A 24,242-nucleotide genomic window follows, 5' to 3' on the forward strand; every position below is an offset into this window, starting at 1 on the left:
GCTCTGGGTGGGGAGTTTGAACAAAATGTCTCAGTGAGGGGAATGCGCTATCCTCCCCTCCCCTAGAAGCAACTACCCATACAGCAAAAAAAGGAAAGCATATATATGTAGTGAAGACATTTATTAGAGGTTACTTATCCACTCTCTTGAACCCACGGTGACTGGCATTCCCCCACACGCACACACACATCCCTAATGTTGGCTTCACCTCCTGGCTCTTGTGCCTACAAATGCTGTCTCTCTCAGTAACACTTTCAGTTCCTCCAAAGAATCCACTTAAATTCTCAAATTCCTGAGCTCTGTAGATTTCACTAAATATTTCAAAGAAGATAAGATGAGTGGGTTACAGTGCACATCCTAAAGTGAACAAATAAAACTCATTTGGGGGCACCTGGGTGGCTCAGTCAGTTAAGCGTCCAACTTCGGCTCAGGTCATGATCTTGTGGTCTGTGGGTTCAAGCCCCGCGTGGGGCTCTGTGCTGACAGCTCGGAGCCTGGAGTCTGTTTCAGATTCTGTGTCTCCCTCTCTCTCTGACATTCCCCCACTCAAGCTTTGTCTGTCTGTCTGTCTGTCTGTCTCTGTCTTTCAAAAATAAATGATAAAGATTTAAAAAAAAAACCCATTTGTTAGACATTTCCACATTTCCAAGTGCCTCCGTGGAACTGCCAGACCAGAGAGTGAAGCTTCTCTCCCTTTCTGATCCCTCATATCTTGCATTCCTCCCAGATGTGCCAGTGGACTTCAGATTTTTCTCCCATTCGTGGCCTAGAAAAATTCAGTCAGCCCTTCCTCAGCTGTCTATCCAAACCTGCATACCCAGACTCATGAAACCTGAGAAAATGCAAGCCTTGAGGGTTACCTGACCCTCTGGACCTGTTCAAAGACCATTTGTTCCTGAGAATAAATACTCCTCCGTCCCTCCCTACCACCATACTTCCAGTGGCTTCTTTCCTTTCTTATTCTTCTTTTTTAAGATTTATTTTTGAGAGAGAGAGAGTATGAGCGTTGGTGGTCAGAGAGAGAGAGAGAGAGAGAGAGAGAGAGAGAATCTGAAGCAGGCTCCAGGCTCCAAGCTATCAGCACAGAGCCCGATGCAGGGCTGTACTCACGAACCTGGGAGACCATGACCGGAGCCAAAGTCCGAGAGTTAACAGACTGAGCCACCCAGGCGCCCCCAAGGCTTCTTTCTTTCATGCACACACTGGGCTCTCCTTAAGAGGAATTTGGGAGAATGCTATTTTCTCTTCTCCATCCTGCAGCACCCCCCCCCTTCCTTCTGGGGTGCTCTTGTCAGCAAAAGCTGATGGGGAAGTGAAGCCTGGGACTAGAGGAAAAGCGAATAAGGGGAAAGGGGAAGTCTGGGAGGGAGGCCTCAGAAGAGGCAGAAGAGGAGACAGAGAGGGCGCCAGCTTAGTCTGTACCCACCAGTCCACCGGCCTCTCCAGCAGCTGCTGAGCTATGAGCCACACCAGAGATTTACAAGGTAGGGAAGGTAGAATCGGCAGAGCCTAAAATGAGAGTAAAGAGATGAACAGACCTGGGCGGGGGCTAGGGGGTGGTGAGCAGGCCTAGGAAGGCAGAAATGTGATGGCCCTGGGTGGGTGTGGGGGTAAGAAGAGGAATGAGAGGTAAGGAAGCATTAACCTTTGTGCCCCCTCAGGAGGAAAAGCCTTCGGGCTGCTGAAGGCCCAGCAGGAAGACAGACTGGATGAAATCAACAAGGTAAAAGGAAGATCTAAGGGGGCAGGGCCTGTGGGAAGGGAACCCTGGACCAGGGGACCTATCCTGCCTCTTGTTCCCCCGCCCCCCCCCAACAGCAATTCCTGGATGATCCCAAATATAGCAGTGATGAGGATCTGCTCTCCAAACTGGAAGCCTTCAAGAGTGAGGGGAAAACTGTCGGGGGGAGGGAGGGGGGGTAGTGAGGAGGGCAGGATTTCCCCAAGGACAGAGAAGGGACAGCAGAGACACAAAATCTACATTTGTGGTGGGAAGAAGGGAGGCTGCCCTTATTGCCCCCCTAGTTGCCGTCCCTTTCCTTGGGCTGCCCTGCCCAGCACCCTCTCTGTTTCCCTACACTTTAACAGGGCCCCTCTACCCGACCCGCACTTCCTCAGACTGCCCTACCTCCTCCTTTCACATCTTCCCCACCTAGGGCTTGGTTAGCAACTCCTTTCTCAATCCCCTGCCATGCCCCCTCCCGAGGACCCTCCAGCCAGCGCTGACCCTATCTGCTTTCTCCCCTCACCCAGAGAAATACATGGAGTTTGACCTGAATGGAAACGGAGATATCGGTGAGAAAAGAGTGATCTGGGGAAGTGTGCAGACCCAGGAAGAGGGAGGTGTTTCCTGCAGTTCTTAGTGGTTTGGGAGAGGGCCCAGCTACCAGAGTAGGAGGGAGGAGAATGGGAATGTGAAGGTGAGGACAGAGAGAGACAGAGGCTCCTCTCCTCTCACCCCCATCCTCTGCCTCTAGATATCATGTCCCTGAAGCGAATGCTGGAAAAACTCGGGGTCCCCAAGACCCACCTGGAGCTGAAGAAACTAATCAGGGAGGTGTCCAGCGGCTCTGGGGAGACTTTCAGCTACTCTGACTTTCTCAAGATGATGTTGGGAAAGAGATCTGCCATCCTAAAAATGTGAGGGTCCAGTTCCAACCTCTCCTATACTTACATGTTTTCCCCTCACCCCTATCCCCGTCCCCAGGCTCACCTACACATTACTCAGCATCCATTTCTTCCCTTCTTTGAGGGATCCTTCCAAGTTCCTATCCCTACCCCTTGTTCTAGTCCCCACAGCCCCAAGCTCTCCCATCTCCACTTTCCTTCCTCTTCCTCCCACCATAACAACCCCCATCCTCTTCCAGACTTTCTTTTTTTTTTTTTTTTTTTCAACGTTTATTTATTTTTGGGACAGAGAGAGACAGAGCATGAACGGGGGAGGGGCAGAGAGAGAGGGAGACACAGAGTCGGAAACAGGCTCCAGGCTCTGAGCCATCAACCCAGAGCCCGACGCGGGGCTCGAACTCACGGACCGCGAGATCGTGACCTGGCTGAAGTCGGACGCTTAACCGACTGCGCCACCCAGGCGCCCCTTTCCAGACTTTCTTAAAAGGTTTTTTTTTAATGTTTTTTATTTTTTATATTTGAGAAAGAGAGAGAGACAGATAGACAGAGCTCAAGCAGGGGAGGGGCAGAGAGATGGAGACAGAATCTGAAACAGGCTCCAGGCTCTGAGCTGTCAGCACAGAGCCCTATGTGGGGCTCAAACTCATGAGCTGTGAGATCATGACCTGAGCCAAAGTTGGCTGCCCAACTGACTGAGACACCCAGGCGCTCCTTCCAGACTTTCACAGTAGCCTAAAACGTATTCTCTTGAGAAGGCTATCTCCTGATCCCTCTGTCTTTTCCCATCTCAACCAGGATCCTGATGTACGAGGAGAAAGCAAGAGAACAGGAGAAGCCAGCAGGTCCCCCAGCCAAGAGAAATATCTCTGAATTGCCCTGATTTATGGTAGGGGAGATGTGGTGGGATTGATGGGGTTCCTAATCACCCCAGCATGGAAAAAGAACACAGAATTGTGAGCCACAGTTACGCTAAATTAAATAAACTATCCTCCTTCTCCAGATTAAGTCAGCTTGGTCTCCGTTTGGGGGGAATTTTATCCTGGGTTTAGGGAGAAGTGAGGCCCTTTGAGGGAAGGACAGCGAGGATTTGCCCAAATGAACAATCCATCCATGATTTTGTTTTAAATGTTTATTTATTTTTGAGGGGGGGAGGGGCAGAGAGAGATAGGAGGACAGAGAATCTGAAGCTGTCAGTGCAGAGCCTCACACAGGGCTCAAACTCACAAACAATGAGATGATGACCTGAGCCCAAGTCAGAGGCTTAACTGACCCAGCCACCTAGGGGCCCCTCCTTCCACAATTTTGTAAAGTGTCAACCACAGCAGATGGTTTTGTACTCCAAGGGAGAGTCCAGATATATGATAGCCCTGATCTCAAGGAATTTAGATGGAACAAAAAGACATGTGCAAACAAACAAACAAATCACTCAGGTCCACAAGGAAGAGCAAAGATTATCTTTTTTTTTTTTTTTAAGATTTTATTGTTTTTAAGTAACTTCTACACCCAACATAGGGCTCCAACTCACAACCCCGAGATCAAGAGTCACATTCTCTATTGACTGAGCCAGCAGTCATCTCGAGCAACGATTACCTTGAACTGATATTCTCCATTACTAGTCTTTGTAAATTTTTTTTTTAATTTTTTTTTAACGTTTATTTATTTTTGGGACAGAGAGAGACAGAGCATGAACGGGGGAGGGGCAGAGAGAGAGGGAGACACAGAATCGGAAGCAGGCTCCAGGCTCTGAGCCATCAGCCCAGAGCCTGACGCGGGGCTCGAACTCAAGGACCGTGAGATCGTGACCTGAGCTGAAGTCGGGTGCTTAACCGACTGAGCCACCCAGGCGCCCCTAGTCTTTGTAAATTTTTAAAAGATGTTTATTTGTTTTTGAGAGAAGGAGACAGAGAGAGAGCATGAGTTGGGGGGGGGGTGTTGCAGAGAGAGAAGGAGACACAGAATGTGAAGCAGGCTCCAGGCTGTGACCTGTCAGCACAGAGCCCTACATGGGGCTCAAACCCACAAACTGTGAGATCATGACCTGAGCCAAAGTCAGAGGTTTAACCAACTGATAATTTAAATGTTAAATTAGTCACTGAGGTCCTTTTGGGGAACAACCTGCAGAAACTAAGTTTAATGAAGGGAAAGGGGGCTTCTATTAGGAGGTTATTGAGAACAGATACAGGGGATACTGAATCCCTGGGTAGCAGAAAGGATTAAAAAGCCAGTCCCAGGAAAGGCAGGAACCTCAGAGTTCCTGAGCCTTCAGTGAGGCTATCACTGGACCTTTCCTCCAACTGATAGGGAAAAATCTGTTATATGATGGCTGACAGGACTGATCAGGGAATTTCAGTCCCTGCCTGAAGACTTCCCTTCCGGGTTCTTCTTCCCACCCTGCTTGCCTCAGGCGCCAAATTACTAATAATGAGGAATGCGGAAGTAACAGACTATAAATTGTCCCCTCTGTTAATGTTCTGTGCTCAGACCTCTGGAGAATGATCTCCTCTGAGCCCACCGTTGTAAATAAGCCTCCTTCCTTCCAAGATCTCCGAGTGCCGCTTGGTTCTTCTGCCAGGTGATCCAGACCAGTTTGTGTAACACAACGTGTCCAGATGAGTTAACTTAGCAACTCCCAGTTACTGGCTACTACTTCTGATTTCCTGACTTTCCGGGAAGAGGTAATCCAATTAGCGCAGCTCGTTTCAGGTACTGAGGACAGACTGTTGGCTCTTCCCAATGGTGAAGCCAGGTTGGCCTCCTAAAGAGCGCTACAGTAACAACTGTATGGGACTTCAGATGAGGAAGAGGTCATTTCAAGTTGAATAACATATCCGAATATAATGAAATCAATAGCTAACTTTATTGAGCACCTACTATATGTGAGATACCAGCCTAAATGCTTTCCATATATTCTCTTAATCTTTGCAACAACCCTGGTGATACTAGGGAGGATACAAAGGATCTAGAGCTTAAATAATTCGTTCACCCAGGATAAATAAATTGGGTTATATTCATACCTCAGGCTATTATTATGCAGCGAGAATGAACAAAGTACAACTACATCAACAATGTGGAAGAATTTCATTAACATAATGTTAAGCAAAAGAAGACAGATGCAAAAGAACCCTTACTGTACAGTTCTATGTGGATACAGTACAAAATCGGGTAAAACTAATACATGTAGCAGGATGGTCAGGGAAGATGAAAATTTTGAATGGGTGATCAGGGTAGGCCTCACTGAGAAGATGACTAACACTGAACAAGACCTCATGGAGGTAAAGGAGCGAGGCATGTGGGTTTCTGGGGGAAGAACCAACTTGCCAGAGGAAAGAGAAGCAAAAGGGTCCCAAGGTGAGACATGTCTGGTAGAGGTAGGGAGAGTAATAAAATCAGGGGGCAAGTCATTTAGGGTCTTGCGGGCTACTCCAAGGACTTTGAGAGAAACAGAGGCATTATAGGACTTTGAGCAAGGGAGTCCTTTGAGGCTTCCTTTGAGGAAAGGTCCACCCTGAGTGCAGTGTAGAGGACAGACTGTAGGGACGGGGTAGGGACAAGTGAGGAGGCTGTTGCTATAACCCAGGTGAAAATTGAGAGTGGCTCAGATCAAGGTAGAAGCAGTGTATGTGAAAAAGCTGGATTCCAGGTATTTTCTCAAGACAGGAGTTCCTGTCTAATTGAAAGTGGGGAGTGAAATAAAGAAGGGAGTCAATAAGGATTCCAGGGTTTTTGGCTTAACTGTAATTTTTAATTTCCATCAGCTGAGATGTGGAGAGGACAGGTTTTGAGGTTCCGGAGATCAAATGTTCAGTGTTGGACCTACTGACTTTGAAATGTTCTTTTAGAGGGGCACCTGGGTGGCTCAGTCCAACTTCAGCTCAGGTCATGATCTCGTGGTTTGTAAGTTCGGGTTCTGTGCTGACAGCTCAGAGCCTGGAGCCTTCTTTGGATTCTCTTTCTGCCCCTTCCCCAGGCACGTGCACTCTCTCTCTTTCTCAAAACTAAAAAATAAAACACTAAAAAAAAAAAAAAAAAAAAAAGAAATGATTAGATACCCAATAGGAGATGTCAAGTACATATATGTGTCTTCAATTCTGGAGTTTGGGAGAGAGGTCTGCGATGAAGATATGCATTTGGGAGTCATCAGCACAAAAATGCTATTTCAAGTCAGGAGATTGATGTTCATGACACACGCAGGTTGGGTAAAGGGCTGGAGTGAAGGCTTGACTGGAGTCAGTTTAAGAATGCATGACAGGAGGGGGCCTGGGTGGCTCAGTCTGTTAAGCATATGACTTCTGTTCAGGTCATAATCTCACATTTCGTGAGCATGAGCCCCACTTTGGGTGAACATGAACCCCACTTAGGGTAAGCCCCCCCTTCTCTCTCTGCCCCTCCTGGGATACTCTCTCTCTCTCTCTGCCCCTTGCTCACTTGCATGCTCTCCCTATCTCGCTCAAAAAAAAAAAAAAAAAAAAGAGGGGCGCCTGGGTGGCTCAGTCGGTTAAGCGTCCGACTTCAGCTCAGGTCACGATCTCGCGGTCCTTGAGTTCGAGCCCCGCGTCAGGCTCTGTGCTGACCGCTCAGAGCCTGGAGCCTGTTTCAGATTCTGTGTCTCCCTCTCTCTCTGCCCCTCCCCCGTTCATGCTCTGTCTCTCTCTGTCTCAAAAATAAATAAACGTTAAAAAAAAAATTTAGAAAAGAAAAGAAAAGGGAATGAATGGCAGGAAGGAAATCTGACTGTAAGTATGGATAACTCTTCCAAAAAATTTTGCTGTGGTAGGAGACCTGGAAGAGGGGATAAGAGAATCATTTTGAATGTTTAAGAACTGAACTCATCTCAACTATTGTAATGAAGCTCAGGATAAAATTCTTACCTGGTTCTTGCTAATTTTTCTGCTCTAATTTTCCATACTAGAGAGGCAGTCTCTTAATTTAGTCACATCAGCTGAGGCACAGATCCCTAAAACCATGCCTCTGCTCATCAGTTCACTGGGCCTGAGCTGTGCACCCTTTCCTCAAACTTGGCTAAATCCTAACTAGGTCTTCACATTTTTTAGTAAGAGTCAAGTTTTTCTAGAAGCATTTCTGAACCTCCCCAGGCAGGATCTGATTGTATTCCTCTACTTCCAGAATGTATTGTGGATGTCTCCGGCGGCTTCATAACAGTTGTCGAAGGATTTACTGAACGGTTAGTAGGTCTGATTGGAGCACAGTAATAGAAGACAAAGGAGGAAACTAGTACCGCATTTCGTAGAATAAAACCCATTGTGAAAAGAATACAAACTGCCAATAGTATCAGATATATAAATACATTCATGAAAATTGTTATAAAATTAAATGTCTTAGTCATTGGTTGCTGATATGCTAATGAAGAGGTTATTCCTACCCTATCTTTGTTCAAATGATTTGCATGTATTATGCAAATAAACAGAACTATCGAAAGAATGCCTACAGTGCACGGTGCCGACGATACACTCCCCTGGACCTCAGGATTGGCCTGTCTATCCACTTCATTTGCATGACGTGATTTAATAACTAGAAGGCCCCACCCCTCTGGAGCCTTCGCCCCTTACAAATGGACGCGTGTGTCGGGGACTCTTCCCTATTATCTAGGCTCCGCCCTCCGGCAGCTAATCCTTTCTGTCCCCTGCGTTCGCTCGGTCTCCTCCACTGAAAGCACTATCAGCCTTGCATCGTTTCCTTCATCTTCGCATCCCTACGTCTCACCGCTCCCATCTTTCCACGAACGCACGACGCACGCTCCGCCTCTCCTCCCTCCCCCCCACCCGCCCCTATTCGTCGTGCAAATTCTGCGCCCCAACCGCCCGGCCGACAGACGCTGCATTCCCGCCCCCTCTACGCGTCTTAACGGCCGACGCCGGGGGCGCGTCTCTTTAGCCAACCGGCGTCCTAGCGCCTGTAAGTCCCTCCTCTTTATGCAAATAACCTGTGCCTGCTCCGCACGCCCTGCTTTTTTTTTTTAAATAGGGACAGCCCTCGAAGTAAAGAAGGATAGGGTGGGAAGTGCCCCGCCCTTTATGCAAATCAAGGGGCGTGTCGTGCGCTGAGGGAGGCGGGAGGTGGGGGGGGTGCTCCCGGGGGCGGCGGTTGCCCGGATGGGCCGTTAGTCGGAGCCCAGCCGCGGAGTGAGCGAGGGAGACGGGAGGAGCCGAACCCGGCGCCATCCGCCGCCATCCGCCCCCGCCCCACCGCCATCCCACCTCGGGGAGCCCCTAGGCCCCGGTCCCGGACCCCCGCGCACCCGGCCAGGTGAGTCTGGGGAGCCGAGTGCTAACGCCCTTTTCCGGCGCGGGAGCGGTGGTGGCGGCGGCGGCGGCGGCAGTGGCGGGCCGGGGGGAGGAGAAGCTGCCATTAGCCGCCGCCATTTTGTCCTCCTGCTGCTGGGGCTTGCCTGCCCCTCCCCCTCCGATACCCCCAGCTTGGTACCCTCACCTCCAACCCCTCACACAGAGTGTATGCCCTGCCCCTAATCACCCACTGTCCTGCTTTCTTGGAGTGACCCCTTTCTTGGGCCGGTAATTCCACACCATCCGTTGCGCTCTTGGCCTCTTCACCCCAATCTGTGGGTCCCCTTCGCTACCGCCACTCTGGGGTGGGCCGCGCCCGACGATCCTCGGAGTGTCTCCTTTCCTCCATATTGGACCCCCTCCACCATCAACCAGTGCTTGGGTTCCCCATTCTTGACCCCCCTGTTCGCGTCGAGTCACTCCCACCCTGGAACCCTGTTTTTATCCTGCATCCTTGATTTTTACGTTCCTCAGTCTTCCTCTGCTTTTTAGTTTTTCCTGTGTCTTTTCCCCTCTGTGACTCAACCTCCGTTTTCTTCTTGGGTGTCTTGACGTTGCCCTTTTACTTTGTTGTGTCTTTACCGTTTCTGCTTGAGTGTATTATTTTCCACCTGCTTTCGTGTTGATCCTTCTTTATTAGTGTTATTCCACTATTCTTCTGTGTCCTTTTCTTTCATATATTTCTTTTCAAACATTCGGAGTCTTTAAACACCTACAGAGCAACCCCCATTCCCTCATCTTACCTGTCTTAAAGTTCTCCCTGATTTTCATCCTGATTTTACCCACTTTTTGCCCTGTGTTTGCCTGGATTTCCCACCACCTTCCATCTCTTTCCTGTACGCCATTCTTTCCTATAAATGAATGCCTGGTCACTCAGGAACTGACTGATGATGCAGAGTTTGGCCTGCTTAGGGAGGAAGGGATATTGGGGAAAGAAATGACTGCTGATGGATATTCTTACTGAGGGTAGGAAAATGAAGTTGGTTCTGGTTTTGGCCCTATGATTATGAAGTGTGCTTGAGGTAGCTCCATAATGTTGTTTTTCTCACATCTTCGTAGGGTTAGTCAGAGCCCAGCAGTGTGTATTTCATCTTGACACAAGATTTTTTTCCAGGAGCTGGGATAGGGGCAAATGCAGGAAATGATGGGGTGAATGTTCCAAATACTTGGGGTTCTGTAGCTTGGGAGTATGTAGAGCCCCAGTTGTTCCATAAGGAATTACCTGGCACCAGCCCTCAGTCTGGCTGAGCAAGCTCGTAAAATTGTTAAACTCCCAGCATACCTTCGTGCAAACCTCCCCAGATGGGAGTGAGGCTTCTGGGAAAGGAACTTGGGGCGCAGTTAGGGAGTTGGTGGTCTAATAAGTGGGGGATCTGAAGTTCTGTTACTTGCAGAATGAAGCTTTATGCCTTTTTCTGCTTTTGTCTAAGGCTGGGACTTGTCATGTTTTATTGTACATCTCTGGAATGATTTCTGTGGGGGGAGAAGAGATTATGAAGAGAGATAATGAAGTAGCTGCTACCCTTTATAGCCTGGCACAAAAGGAAGAGTGTGTTTACTACTAGGAGGATACTAAATTTTTTATCTGGATTTGCTTGGCAAGAGGTGTCTGGGGGAAAGAGGCACCATGGCATTTGGGCTCTGTGGGAGTTTAAGGGACTGGGGACTTTGAATAGGCTGGAGGCAAAGACACCAGAGGGCCACGTATCTGGGTCCCTAATGAGAACAAAAAGGACCATCTAGGTTTCTTTTGGAGTTAGTAAAGGGAGCAGAGACTGAAACACTTGGTGTCTGGCCCACAGGCTCCGGCACGTTTTGGGGGAGGTGCCTGCAGGACCCAACGTACTCAATGAGCTTCCAGCGCAATGTCCGATCGCTCGGGGCCGACTGCCAAGGGGAAGGATGGAAAGAAGTATTCCTCGCTCAACCTGTTTGATACGTATAAGGGCAAGTCCTTAGAGATCCAGAAACCCGCTGGTGAGGGTCCTGCGAAGATGTTCCTAATTCCTAGAGGCTGGGCATACATTTTAAAGCTCTTTGACGGGAAATGGTTATAGTGCAAATATCAAAAGACTAGAGAAACACTAGAGACTTCCGAGTTTTATTTTAGGTCCCATAGGGGACGTTGGTCTTTGGATGAACACCATTTACCCTCCTACAAAGGCGTGTCTGTAGTTCCCTGTCTTTGGACACGTAAGAATCGGAGGAAGAGAAACGTGGATTTGGAGAAGTCTGGGGCCAGCTTGCTTCCTGCAGGCTCAAGATCAACCATCCAACAGAGAAGCATCAAGTGTAATGCATCTTAGTTTTTCCAGTGGAATTTCAGGGATTGCTGAAGGCAAAGAAAGGAGTGGTTTCTAAAAGGAGTTTGGCTATAAGACATTAAGGGCATATAAATGGGACTTAGGAGAGAAAGCTGTCAGATCACCCATGTGGGATGTTTTTTCACCCTCTCATCTTTTCTCCAGTTGCCCCTCGCCATGGCCTGCAGAGTCTCGGGAAAGTTGCCATTGCCCGGCGTATGCCACCCCCAGCCAACCTTCCAAGCCTGAAAGCCGAGAACAAAGGCAATGACCCCAACGTCTCGCTAGTGCCGAAAGACGGAACAGGATGGGCAAGCAAACAGGAGCAGTCCGACCCCAAGAGGTAGACAGAGGCCTGGGGGATCTAGAGTGATGAGTATTTTAACTTTGAACTTCAGAATGAGTTGGGGCTTGGTCTAGCCCAGCCACATAAGATCCAGAGACAGAGGGAAGCCCCTTTCTTGGCTATTCCAGGACTCCTGTTAGAGGACTAAGGAATGACACATTCAGCTTTCTGTCAGGTGGCAGGAAGGCATCAACAGACAGCCTACACAGGGTAACTAGGTTATAGTATTTTGTCGTAAATACTTGTGAACAGTAACAAATGGGCCTGGGTTCACTTATCCTCCATGAATCAGAGAAGTAGGGGAGGGCATCGCAGATTCTGGATAACTTTCCTGTCCTACCATCCCTTTAGTTCCGATGCCTCAACCGCTCAGCCGCCGGAATCGCAGCCACTGCCGGCTTCACAGACGCCTGCCTCCAACCAACAGAAACGACCCCCAGCAGCCCCCGAGGTATGTGAAGAACTGGATGTTACCGAAGGGCTGGAGGCAAGAATGGTTTGTAGCTCTACCACCCACCGTCACGATTTATTTTTCTGCTTCCCCAGAACGCTCCTTCGGTTCCAAGCGGGGTAAAGTCCTGGGCACAAGCCAGCGTCACCCATGGAGCACATGGAGATGGTGAGTGCAGGGCTGCTTGGGGAGCTTGCTCAGTGCTCTTGTGGTAGGTAGGAGCCCTGCATTATACCTTCAGCAAAGTGTTCTCAGTCCTCTGGCTAAATTTTGGGCCCCGTATTCGGTTTCATGGGCCACATAAGCAAATTCATGTGTCTTACTGGAGGGTGAAGTGGTGTTCCAGAGCTGACCTTGTTTCTTGGGGAATGAGTATGCAGTACGTAGGGGGTGAATTTTAAGACAGGAACTTGATGATCTGGTGCCTATCAGAGCCTTCCACTTTCATGGTATGTTGTTTCATGGTAAATATGCTTCTGTCTTCTGTGCACCCCAACCCCAACAGGTGGAAGGGCATCAAGCCTACTGTCACGATTCTCTCGCGAGGAATTTCCGACCCTGCAGGCGGCTGGCGACCAGGACAAGGCTGCCAAGGAAAGGGAGTCTGCCGAACAGTCGTCTGGGCCCGGACCAAGCCTCCGCCCCCAAAGTGAGTGGTTGCCATTTGTGAGTTGAGTGGGTGGTGAGTGGTTGGTTATTTTTTGCCCAGAGCAACACCTTATTCTATCTCAGAGCCAAGTGTTGGCTTATTCACCTTCTTCTCCATCATTTTAAAGCTATGTTCCTTCTTTGCTTTTTCCAAAATAAAGATTCTACAACTTGGAGGGACGGAGGTGGGCGTGGCCCTGATGAGCTGGAGGGCCCAGACTCCAAACTTCATCACAGCCATGATCCCCGGGGGGCGCTACAGCCTTCAGGCCCACCCCAGTTCCCTCCATACCGCGGAATGATGCCGCCCTTTGTGAGTTTGCACATCTAGTTTTTGAGTGGTTGTGCTTGAAGCTTGAGATTTAGCAATTAGCACTTAGTTTTTGGAGGGGGCAGAGAGAAAGCAGGGGCCTATGACAGAGGGGAGGACAATAGGTTTAGGGAGCTGGTTGGCTCTTTGTCCCTCTAAGCAGCTGCTGTTGGGACGTTTTGCAGATGTATCCCCCGTATCTCCCGTTCCCTCCGCCCTATGGACCCCAGGGGCCTTACCGATATCCTACTCCTGATGGGCCCAGGTGAGTAACCCAGCTCTGGGTTTGTGATTGGGGACGGGAAGCCTACTAGGAAGGGAGATGATCTTCAAGGCCCAGAGTCTTCTATGTGTATTTTTTTGGTTTTGTTTTCTTTTGTTTTTGACATTTATTTACTTACTTTGAGAGAGGGGGAGCAAGCGGGCAAGGGGCTGAGAGAGAGGGAGACACAGAATCCAAGCAGGCTCCACACTGTCAGCGCAGAGCCTAATGTGGGGCTCAAACTCACAAGAACTGACAAACCGTGAGGTCATGAGCTGAGTGAAATCAAGAGTTGGACACTTAACCGGCTGAGCCACCCAGGCACCTCTTGTATGTGGTTCTGTAACATGCTTTTACACTCTCTCTCCCGTTTGTCTTTTCATATGCAGCCGTTTCCCTCGTGTGGCGGGCCCTCGGGGCTCAGGGCCGCCGATGCGCCTTGTGGAACCTGTGGGTCGGCCTTCGATTCTTAAAGAGGATAATCTCAAAGAGTTTGACCAGTTGGACCAGGAGAACGATGATGGTTGGGCAGGTTAGTGGATATGAAGGATGAAGTGTTTTGGTCTCAAAAGGCAAAATCCCCTGAATAAATAGGGGGTTGTGTTGGGAGAAAAGGAGACACCAAAGGGTAGGGCAGACACAGGGGGGAAAGCCAAGTCCTGGTAAAGAACTGGGAGGTGTGGGAATGCCAAGACTCACAGTGGTATTCACTTCACTCGGGGGGGTTGGCGTTTCCAGTAGTGCATCCTGTTACGTAGTTCTAGACCCCTTTGAAAGTTACCTGAGATTGGAGAGAACACTTGGGTTATTGCTTTTCACTTTTCCCTCAGGGGCCCATGAAGAGGTTGACTACACTGAAAAGCTCAAGTTCAGTGATGAGGAAGATGGGCGAGACTCTGATGAGGAGGGAGCTGAGGGCCAGTGAGTTCAGAGGCTCAGTTTTTCTCGAAGTAATAAACTCTTAAGTGAGCTGTTCTACAGCTGATTTTAATTCCACTGTTGGTCTGCTCACAGCAAGGAGTCCCAATCAGCTGCTGGTGAGGAACGGCCCCCTGAAGCAGATGGCAAAAAGGGCAACTCCCCCGGCAGCGAACCGCCCCCTCCCAAGACGGCCTGGGCAGAGACCTCTCGGCCTCCAGAGACAGAGCCGGGGCCTCCTGCCCCAAAGCCTCCCCCACCCCCACCTCACCGGGGCCCCGCCGGGAACTGGGGCCCCCCTGGGGACTACCCAGTGAGTGTCTACAATGAGGGGTCAAGAAGGGTCAGTTGTGGGAGATGAGTGTTGGCTGAGAAGTTGAAGCAGTAGTAATAGAGGAAACTGGAGGGAGGGCCAAGAATGGGCTACAGGACGTGTAGAGCGGTAGAGTATCTCTGCAAAGGTCTGGAACATCTTTGGTGTTAAGGGAGTCTGGGTTATAAAAGGAAATTGGGATGCTAATGAGGAAGAACAAGGAGACCTGGGTGTCTCTGAAAGGAGAGAAGAAACAAGATTAGGATGAGTTTGCCCCTACCCAGAGAGGCCACCAACCCAAGGCCGGTGCCTGCACCTGCAGCTAGAGACAGTTGATCAGTCTGTGCAAAGATCAAAAACCTGACGACTGACACGTCTGGCCTTGCCGGATCTGCCCATTGACAGGATCGGGGGGGGCCTCCCTGCAAGCCCCCAGCACCTGAAGACGAGGATGAGGCCTGGCGGCAGCGGCGAAAACAATCTTCATCAGAGATCTCCTTGGCTGTGGAGCGGGCCCGGCGACGCCGAGAAGAGGAAGAGCGCCGCATGCAGGAGGAACGCCGGGCAGCCTGTGCCGAAAAGCTCAAGCGACTTGATGAGAAGTTTGGGGCGCCCGACAAGCGGCTCAAAGCAGAGCCTGCTGTCCCACCTGCTGCCCCTCCTGCCCCGGCTCCACCACCTGCAGTCCCCAAAGAACTCTCTGCGCCTCCAGTTCCTCCACCAGCACCAGCCCCAACACCAGAAAAAGAACCAGAAGAGCCGGCCCAGGCCCCTCCTGCCCAGTCCACCCCCACTACAGGTGTGGCTCCAGCTCCCACCCTGGTGAGTGGTGGTGGCAGTACCAGTAGCACCAGCAGTGGCAGCTTCGAAGCCAGCCCAGGTATGGAGATGGGGCTAGGGTACTACCAGGTGTCCCAGCTCTTCAGTGTTTGGGCTGAGGGTACAGGTGGTATGGGTGGGAGGAAATGAAGTTGGTTTATTGGACTGTGGCAGATGAAAAAAGCTCTTTGCTCGTGTGGATATTTGAATTCCTGGATACGTAGTGACCTAAAACCACTTTGTATAAGCTCAGTCTGGAGCAAGGGGTAGAAGGCGTCTGTCATTTTGGTGGTTTCATGGGAATTTAATGCCACCGTCATTGTTCTTAAAAGTAAGTGCTTATCTTGAGAGAGGGAGGTGAGAGCTGAGGTGATGGGTATTCGTGGCATACCTGTTGGTGTACTGGGCCACTGATGATTATCTTTTTTATCAACGCAGTGGAACCCCAGCTGTCCTCAAAAGAGGGTTCTGAACAACCAGAAGAGGTTCCTTCTCCTGCCACAACCCCTGCCCCGAAGGTGGAACCCAAGGGTGATGGGGTTGGTCCCAGCCGACAGCCCCCCAGCCAGGGCTTGGGCTACCCCAAATATCAGAAGTCATTGCCACCTCGTTTCCAGCGGCAGCAGCAGGTGAGATCAAGTTATTTCCCCCATTAAGAGCTGTTTCTGTCCCTGGCTTCGATGTTTATCCTGTTTGTAAGTTGCCTTCCGGGTCCCTCTACTAGCTCTCGTCTCTCTTGTGTTTCTTTGGTTTCCATGTCCAAGTGTTGATCACATCTGTGTATTAACTTTGCCTTGTTGTGTGTTTCTCTTTTTCTGTTGAGGGTGGTGTGGGGGTTTTGAGGTCTCTCTCGTCCCCTCTTCTGTCCTTGCCCAGGAGCAGCTTTTGAAGCAACAGCAACAGCAGCAGTGGCAGCAGCATCAACAGGGTTCTGCCCCACCCGCTCCGGTACCACCATCACCGCCCCAGCCTGTGACCATGGGGGCTGTGCCAGCTCCACAGGCTCCGCCCCCACCCCCCAAGGCCCTGTACCCAGGTGCTCTGGGCCGGCCCCCACCCATGCCCCCAATGAACTTTGATCCCCGGTGGATGATGATTCCTCCTTATGTGGACCCCCGGCTCCTCCAGGGCCGGCCCCCTCTGGACTTCTACCCTCCTGGTGTGCATCCCACTGGTAAGGGCCCTTGCATGGGAGTGGGTAGGGGACACTTCAGTCCCAGGAAGTGGGTATCGGCATCTTGCTGTGGGAATAAAGGGTCACCGGTGAAGGAGGTTGGGGCAGGTATGTGGTTGTATTGCTGAGGTGGCTCTTTGTTTCAGGACCATCTTTGGGAAAGAAACGGTGGTCTTTCATTGGCCAGGATTTACTTGGGGATTCATTGATTTAGTCTGGGGAAACTGAGTGGATAGGGTAACTCTTTCAGGAGTGTGCATCAGGCCCAGACTTGGCAGGTATAAGAGAGGAGTTGACATTGATGTGACTGACAGAAGCAGATTGGGGAGATGCTTTTTGAGCTGCAGGGCCTGTCATGCAAGAGAGGGTTAGCTTTCTCATCCCTCTTGTTTTCTTAGGCTTAGTTCCCCGGGAGCGCTCAGACAGTGGGGGTTCAAGCTCAGAGCCGTTCGAGCGCCATGCACCTCCCCTGTTGCGGGATCGGGGCACCCCACCAGTGGATCCAAAGTTGGCCTGGGTAGGAGATGTCTTCACCACCACGCCCACTGACCCCCGCCCGCTCACCTCCCCGCTGCGCCAGGCGGCTGATGAGGATGACAAGGGGATGAGGTGAGTCTGTAGTGAAGTGAGTGCATTGCCACTGAAAGGGTCTGGGCTAGGAGAAAAGGTTCTTTGGATTATTGGTGCAGTGACAGGAATAAGTGTGAGAGGAGCGTCTGGGTGGTAATAAAGTGTTGTCTTTCTCCACCTAGTTGCAGTTTTTTTCATTCTAATTTCCAGTTTTTTTGTTGCCCTTTTAGGAGTGAGACCCCTCCAGTACCTCCCCCACCACCCTATTTGGCCAGTTATCCAGGCTTTCCTGAGAATGGAGCCACTGGGCCCCCGATCCCTCGCTTCCCTCTGGATGAACCAGCTCCTGCAGGGCCCCGTCCACTCCCTTGGCCCCCAGGCAATGATGAAGCCACCAAAATACAAGCTCCCCCACCGAAGAAGGAAACCCCCAAGGAGGAGACTCCACAACTGACGGGGCCAGAAGCCAACCGAAAGCCTACCCGAGGAGTTGGAGGCCAAGGCCCCCCTCCACCTCGCAGAGAGAGCCGCACTGAGACCCGCTGGGGTCCTCGCCCAGGCAGTAGTCGTCGTGGGATCCCTCCAGAGGAACCAGGGGCCCCTCCCCGCCGTGCTGGGCCTATAAAGAAACCCCTGCCACCTACAAAAGCTGAAGAGCTCCCTCCCAAACCCCTGGAACAGTGTGATGAAAGCCCCAAGGTTCCAAAGCCAGACCTCCTCAAGACGGCAAAGGGGAAGATAGGGGTCCCCAAGGAGACCCCACCCAGTGGGAATCTTTCCCCTGCCCCAAGGCTTCGGAGGGACTACTCCTATGAAAGAGTGGGTCCTACCTCTTGCCGGGGCCGGGGCCGAGGCGAGTATTTTGCCAGAGGGAGGGGTTTTCGGGGCACCTATGGGGGCCGGGGGCGGGGAGCCCGAAGCCGAGAGTTCCGCAGTTACCGAGAGTTCCGAGGAGATGATGGGCGTGGAGGTAGTGCAGGTGGACCCAGCCATCCCCCTGCTCCCAGAGGCCGCACTGCCAGCGAGACGCGAAGTGAGGGTTCGGAGTATGAAGAAATCCCCAAACGGCGCCGGCAGCGGGGCTCAGAAACGGGTAGTGAGACCCATGAGAGCGATCTGGCCCCCTCAGACAAGGAGGCTCCTCCACCCAAGGAAGGAGTGCTCACCCAGGTTCCTCTTGCTCCTCCACCATCGGGAGCCCCTCCTTCACCAGCCCCAGCCCGATTTTCCACCGCCCGTGGTGGGCGCGTCTTCACTCCCAGGGGAGTGCCGTCACGCCGGGGTCGAGGAGGAGGGCGGCCCCCTCCGCCCATTTGTCCAGGCTGGAGCCCTCCGACCAAGTCCCTGGCCCCCAAGAAGCCTCCGACAGCTCCTTTGCCACCGAGTAAGGAGCCTTTGAAAGAGAAGCTGATCACAGGGCCTCTGTCCCCCATAGCCCGGGGAGGTAGCAGTGGAGGCAGCAACGTGGGCATGGGTGTGGAAGATGGGGAGCGGCCCCGACGGAGGAGGCACGGGAGGGCTCAGCAGCAGGACAAACCGCCTCGGTTCAGGAGGCTGAAACAGGAACGGGAGAATGCGGCCAGGGGGACTGAGGGCAAGCCCTCTTCCCTAGCCCTTCCAGCCCCTGCCTCTGGAGTGGAGGAGACACTCACGACAGTTTCCATGCCCCCACCCCCACGCCGGGCAGCTGCCAAGTCTCCCGATCTGTCAAACCAGAACTCCGATCAAGCCAACGAGGAATGGGAGACTGCATCAGAGAGCAGCGACTTTGCCAGTGAGCGCAGGGGGGACAAGGAGGCTCCCCCGCCAGCATTGCTGGCCCCCAAAGCTGTGGGAACTCCCGGGGGCAGTGGAGGCGGAACCGGACCAGGCATTTCAACCATGTCCCGTGGAGATTTAAGCCAGAGAGCCAAGGATTTGAGCAAGCGGAGCTTCTCAAGTCAGCGGCCTGGCATGGAAAGGCAGAACCGGCGCCCAGGCCCTGGCAGCAAGGCTGGCAGCGGTGGCAGCAGCAGTGGAGGAGGTGGGGGACCTGGAGGGAGGACTGGCCCAGGGCGAGGAGACAAGAGGAGCTGGCCCTCTCCCAAGAACCGAAGGTGGGTAGGGACAGGCTATTAAGTTTATTCTAAGGTTAGACTGAGGGGGAAGGGAGAGAATCTGAAGGAAAGGGAAGTTGGGCACCATGGACTTTGAGATCTAAGGGCACATGGGCTGCTGGGCACCCACATGTAGGGAAAATAGAAAGCAGTTGATTGAGTCTGGAGCCTGTGTGTATTGTATGCATATTCTCTGTTCTTTGCTCTCTATTCTGTAGACCCATGCCATACACCTAGAATTTGTTAGATGTGCTTAGAAACACCTGGATTTTAACAGGGAGGTGGGAGAGGTTGGAAGACTTGACTGGTAGGGAAAGAGTTAACAATTCCATGAATATTAGAGTTGATGCTCTGTTCTCATCAGCAGACCTGAGGAGCGTCCCCCAGGGCTTCCTCTGCCTCCCCCGCCTCCCAGCAGCTCGGCTGTCTTCCGCCTGGACCAAGTTATCCACAGCAACCCTGCTGGCATCCAACAGGCTCTGGCCCAACTCAGCAGCCGCCAAGGGAGTGCAGCTGCACCAGGGGGGCACCCAAGGCCCAAGCCTGGGCCTCCCCAAACCCCCCAGGGCCCCTCCCCTCGGCCCCCAACTCGATATGACCCTCAGAGGGCCAACAACAGCGTCGGTTCGGGTAAGCTGGAGGGGCTAAGGGTGGAATGTCTCCAACCCCAGAAAAGGTCAGGTGCTAAAGGGGGCAGAGTCTGCCCTGGGGACCTTGATGATGGGTGTCTGCACTGACCAAAGGTGGAAGGCTTGGGAGGGGCTAACAGGAAAAACTAGGATCAGATGTAGACCAAGGCAGATGCTGACGGATTTCCCCTTTTCCCCAGACCCCCACTTCGAGGAGCCAGGGCTGATGGTGAGGGGGGTGGGCGGAACTCCCCGGGACTCTGCCGGGGTTAATCCCTTCCCCCCGAAACGGCGGGAGCGGCCTCCCAGAAAACCGGAGCTGCTGCAGGAGGTGAGGGATGGAGCTTGAGATTGTGTTTCACTGCTCTTACTCCTGAAGGTTCTTATTTACGTTTTCTCCACTTTCTCCTGTCCTGTCATTGCGTCCTTACCCCCAGATTCTCCGTTATTAGTCATTTCTTGTCTCCCTTTTTGTCCCACACCTCATTCTGGCCCAGCCACTTCCACTCCCCAGTTCCCACCTCACTTATGTTTTGTTTCTGGCCTTTCTCACCTTTAGGAATCTTTGCCGCAGTCTCATAGTTCTGGATTTTTGGGCCCCAAGCCTGAGGGCCCAGGCCCTCAGGGAGAGTGCAGAGAGGCAGGGACAGAGGCCCTGACTCCTCACATCTGGAACCGTTTACATACTGGTGAGTACAAGTGAGCAGTGGTTGAAAAGGGCGATGTCAAAGAGCCAAGAGGGCAAGGTGGCCTCTGGACTGCCTCTCATCTCTGCTGTCTGGTGCTCTACCCAGCCGCTAGCCGGAAGAGTTACCGGCCTGGCTCCATGGAGCCCTGGATGGAACCCTTGAGCCCTTTTGAGGATGTTGCTGGAACAGAGGTAAGTGACAATGGGAAGGGAGTGTCTGAGCTGGGATTCTCTTGAGCACTGGTAGTGCTTCTCCACCTGGTCTGGGTTGTCCAGGGCTATTTGCTCACATAATTTCTCCCTTTTCTTCAGTTTGTATTTTGTAAACATTAGGTACTGACTGCTGACTTGACTTATTTTGATTTAACTTTTTTTCCACTCCTCTCAGATGAGTCAGTCTGACAGTGGGGTGGACCTGAGTGGGGATTCTCAGGTGTCATCAGGTCCCTGCAGCCAGCGAAGTTCCCCTGATGGAGGACTCAAGGGGGCAGCAGAGGGGCCTCCCAAGCGGCCTGGAGACCCCTCACCCCTGAATGCTGTTCCTGGTGAGGGTTCACCTGGCTCTGAATCCTCTGAACCTCCTAGGAGACGGCCACCTGCTCCCCTTGATGGGGACAGAAAGGTAAAAGACCAAAAACAAGAGGAATGTTTCTGGGCCTCTGACTTTGGTCCTACATTTGTCGTCTCCTCTGTGCTTCTGTGTTTTGGGGATTCTTTCATTTGGGAGACGTGACTTGACTTCCTTTACTTCCCCAATGTAGGAGCTGCCCCGGGAGCAGCCTTTGCCCCCTGGCCCCATTGGCACAGAACGGTTGCAGCGTTCGGACCGAGGCCCAGAGCCCAGCTCCCTCCGGCCGTCCCATCGATCTGGGCCCCCGGTCCAGTTTGGCACCAGTGACCAGGTCTGCATGGGCAGGATCTGAGTACCTTGGGTTGGGTGAAGAGGGGAAAATCTGGAGGTGGGATGTGGAGGATACAGGTCTTGAGTCATGGGACAATCTCCCTTGCATCACTACCACAGGACTCGGACTTGCGCCTAGTGGTAGGAGACAGTTTAAAAGCAGAGAAGGAGTTAGCATCAGTCACTGAGGTGAGTGGGAGAAGGAGTTTGGTGGAAAGGCCTTCGGTTTTTGGAAAAAATGTCTGGGTGTGACCTGGAATCCAGGAAGCCCAAACATTGCTTCTGACAAGGCTTTTTCCTCATAGGCCATCCCTGTATCCCGAGATTGGGAGTTACTCCCCAGTGCTTCTGCCTCAGCTGAGCCACAATCCAAGAACCTGGGTCCTGGGCACTGTGGCCCAGAGCCCAGTTCCTCAGGCCAGCGTTTGTACCCTGAGGTCTTCTATGGCAGCCCTGGGCCTCCCAATTCTCAGGTAGGTCCTATTTCCTGTCCCATGACTCCTTTCTGCCTGCTGCCCCTTAGTGTCTGTCTTTCTGATTTGTGTAGTTGTAAAATGCCATTTTGTTATTTCATTTTTCTCCTTGGTTTTTACTGTAGTAGGTGGGGTGGGAGATCTTTTCTTGACCAGAAAAATGAGCTATTCCAGCCTTGCTCTCCCTCAGGTCTCGGGGGGAGCCATAGACTCTCAGTTACATCCCAACAATGGAGGCTTCCGCCCTGGGACACCCTCACTTCACGCTTACAGGTGAGACTCAATGACTGTTGATCTCAGAAGGACACGCAACTGTGTCTCAGTGGGAGGGAAGGGGAAGCCCTGTTTCTGGGGTATGAAACACTAGTAGACTTAACTTGGAACAAACGATTCTGGTTTCCTGACTCCTTCTCCCCACCTGACTTTTTCCCCCCCTCCAGATCACAGCCCCTGTACCTCCCCCCGGGCCCAGCGCCCCCCTCGGCACTGCTTTCTGGGGTAGCTGTCAAGGGCCAGTTTTTGGATTTCTCCGCACTGCAAGCAACAGAGCTGGGGAAGTTGCCAGCTGGGGGAATCCTCTACCCTCCACCTTCCTTCCTCTACTCTCCAGCTTTCTGCCCCAGCCCTTTGCCCGACCCACCCTTGCTTCAGGTGAGAGGTGGGCAGGTGCTGGGCTTCGGGAGTTAGGGGTGGGGGAGAATGCTTTTGGGAGTTGACATATCTCCCTGTTGTCTCCCAACAGGTGCGCCAGGATCTGCCATCCCCCTCAGATTTTTATTCTACTCCTCTGCAACCTGGTGGCCAAAGTGGGTTCCTCCCCTCAGGGGCCCCTGCCCAACAGGTACCTTTTGTTACTTGTCCCTCATTGTTTCTCTACCCAATTTCTAGCTTTTTTGTCTGACTCTGTTTCTGGTTTTATGACCTTCCTCCCTGCCCTTAATACCCTCCCCTCGACATTATTTCTTAACTACAGATGCTTCTACCCATGGTGGACTCACAGCTGCCTGTGGTGAACTTTGGCTCCCTGCCACCAGCGCCACCTCCTGCCCCACCGCCCCTTTCTCTGTTACCTGTGGGCCCTACTCTGCAGCCCCCCAGCCTGGCTGTGCGGCCCCCACCTGCTCCTGCTGCTCGGGTGCTGCCTTCACCTGCCAGACCCTTCCCCCCTAGCTTGGGACGAGCCGAGGTAAGGTATAGGAACTGAAGTGCGAGGGAACTCCTAAGAGCTAGGGGTAGGGATTCAGAATCTCCAGGTGAATTGGGTTGGGAGGCAGGAGGCTCATGAATTTTTTTTCCTTCAGCTGCACCCAGTGGAACTAAAGCCCTTCCAGGATTATCGGAAACTGAGCAGCAACCTTGGGGGACCTGGGTCGACACGTACTCCCCCAGCTGGAAGGCAAGAGGAGGGAGTGGGGATGCAGACTGCTCACCCTTAAGGGCTTTCTTACTAAGGGGCCAGGGAACAGGGGTCAGGCTTGCCTTAAAAACTTTTTCCTTTAGGTCATTCTCTGGCCTCAATTCCCGTCTCAAGGCCCCACCATCTACCTATAGCGGAGTCTTCCGCACCCAGCGCATCGACCTCTACCAGCAGGTGAAGGGGAGACCCCTGTGGCCTCAAGTCTGAATCCAAGAGTTACCATCTGAGTTCCTGTCTTTTCCATCCCTGACTTCCCGGTATGACCTCTATGTACCTATATCCTAGGCCTCCCCACCGGATGCCCTGCGCTGGATGCCGAAGCCTTGGGAGCGGACAGGGCCACCTTCTCGAGAGGGGCCTTCCCGACGGGCAGAGGAGCCTGGGTCTCGAGGGGACAAGGATCCTGGGTTGCCCCCACCCCGCTGAGGGAGTTCCCCTTGCCCCCCACCCCCCGGGGCTTGTATATAGATTATAAATATATAAGGGGGAAAGGGGTGGGTGGGGAGGGGTTGTGGGGCTGGGGCCTCACTTCCCCTCCACCCCCCTCCCCTGGTCCCCTATCCCTGGGGCCGTTTGTTAAAAAAGAGTAATAAAAGGATTAAAAAATTTTTCTGAAATGATTTTGGGGATGGGTTGGTTGTTTGCAATCTTTTTGTACCATAGTACAGTCCCCAGTGAAGTGGTTTTATGGAATTTACTTACCCCAGTGATCTGTTGTAACAAGCTATCTCAAAATTTGACCATTTTATTGTATATTGAAGTCTTATGGACTGGGAATTAGAGCTGGCTTCCACTGGGCGATCGGTTTCTTGTGCCAGTGAGTGAGGTCTGTTGGTTACCAGTCTGCAGCTGATGGTTGGGCTGGTCACATAGGGCTACCCTCAGGTGTCTGGGGCTTTGGTGGCACACCTGGAAGGTAGAATCCCACTGGACTGTCACTAGGGACATCAGGCCAATTATGTCCTTGAGCTAGTGCTCAAAGAGATCCTGGTGG

The 24,242-nt window shown here is 52.2% G+C and overlaps 2 protein-coding genes and 1 non-coding gene across 9 annotated transcripts; all 3 read left to right on the forward strand.

Moving 5' to 3' along the window:
• The first annotated feature begins 1,349 nt into the window (after positions 1–1,349).
• AIF1 (allograft inflammatory factor 1) lies at positions 1,350–3,633 on the forward strand. 4 transcript variants are annotated; one of them, XM_030315089.1, is made up of 6 exons: positions 1,353–1,484; positions 1,662–1,723; positions 1,819–1,885; positions 2,254–2,295; positions 2,478–2,640; positions 3,424–3,633. In XM_030315089.1, exons 1-6 carry the CDS (start codon positions 1,460–1,462, stop codon positions 3,506–3,508), a joined length of 444 nt encoding a protein of 147 aa, XP_030170949.1. In that variant the 5' UTR covers positions 1,353–1,459; the 3' UTR covers positions 3,509–3,633. The 4 variants fall into 4 exon arrangements, with proteins under 4 accessions (XP_030170947.1, XP_030170949.1, XP_030170950.1 ...); XM_030315088.3 differs by having other exon boundaries at positions 1,367–1,484; positions 2,157–2,295; XM_030315087.1 differs by lacking the exon at positions 1,819–1,885 and having other exon boundaries at positions 1,350–1,484; positions 2,157–2,295.
• Positions 2,551–23,868, forward strand: PRRC2A (proline rich coiled-coil 2A). 4 transcript variants are annotated; one of them, XM_030315069.1, is made up of 32 exons: positions 2,551–2,640; positions 7,753–7,810; positions 10,733–10,907; positions 11,399–11,576; positions 11,931–12,030; positions 12,126–12,198; positions 12,536–12,679; positions 12,840–12,991; positions 13,174–13,253; positions 13,640–13,782; positions 14,081–14,171; positions 14,265–14,481; positions 14,887–15,361; positions 15,739–15,929; positions 16,177–16,474; positions 16,873–17,083; positions 17,275–19,140; positions 19,505–19,770; positions 19,970–20,100; positions 20,329–20,458; positions 20,564–20,649; positions 20,846–21,079; positions 21,219–21,359; positions 21,479–21,547; positions 21,664–21,831; positions 22,022–22,104; positions 22,272–22,482; positions 22,574–22,672; positions 22,805–23,017; positions 23,133–23,227; positions 23,332–23,422; positions 23,534–23,868. In XM_030315069.1, exons 3-32 carry the CDS (start codon positions 10,796–10,798, stop codon positions 23,672–23,674), a joined length of 6,489 nt encoding a protein of 2,162 aa, XP_030170929.1. In that variant the 5' UTR covers positions 2,551–2,640; positions 7,753–7,810; positions 10,733–10,795; the 3' UTR covers positions 23,675–23,868. The 4 variants fall into 4 exon arrangements, with proteins under 4 accessions (XP_030170929.1, XP_030170931.1, XP_030170928.1 ...); XM_030315068.1 differs by lacking the exons at positions 2,551–2,640; positions 7,753–7,810 and adding an exon at positions 8,729–8,892; XM_030315070.1 differs by lacking the exons at positions 2,551–2,640; positions 7,753–7,810 and adding an exon at positions 8,729–8,892 and having other exon boundaries at positions 19,508–19,770.
• Positions 11,081–11,211, forward strand: LOC115515152. Its single transcript, XR_003969204.1, has one exon. It is a non-coding gene; the product is annotated as a small nucleolar RNA SNORA38 (small nucleolar RNA).
• Positions 23,869–24,242: the final 374 nt, after the last annotated feature.

Source organism: Lynx canadensis, chromosome B2 (assembly GCF_007474595.2).
Source record: "Lynx canadensis isolate LIC74 chromosome B2, mLynCan4.pri.v2, whole genome shotgun sequence".
Lineage (NCBI taxonomy): Eukaryota > Metazoa > Chordata > Mammalia > Carnivora > Felidae > Lynx > Lynx canadensis.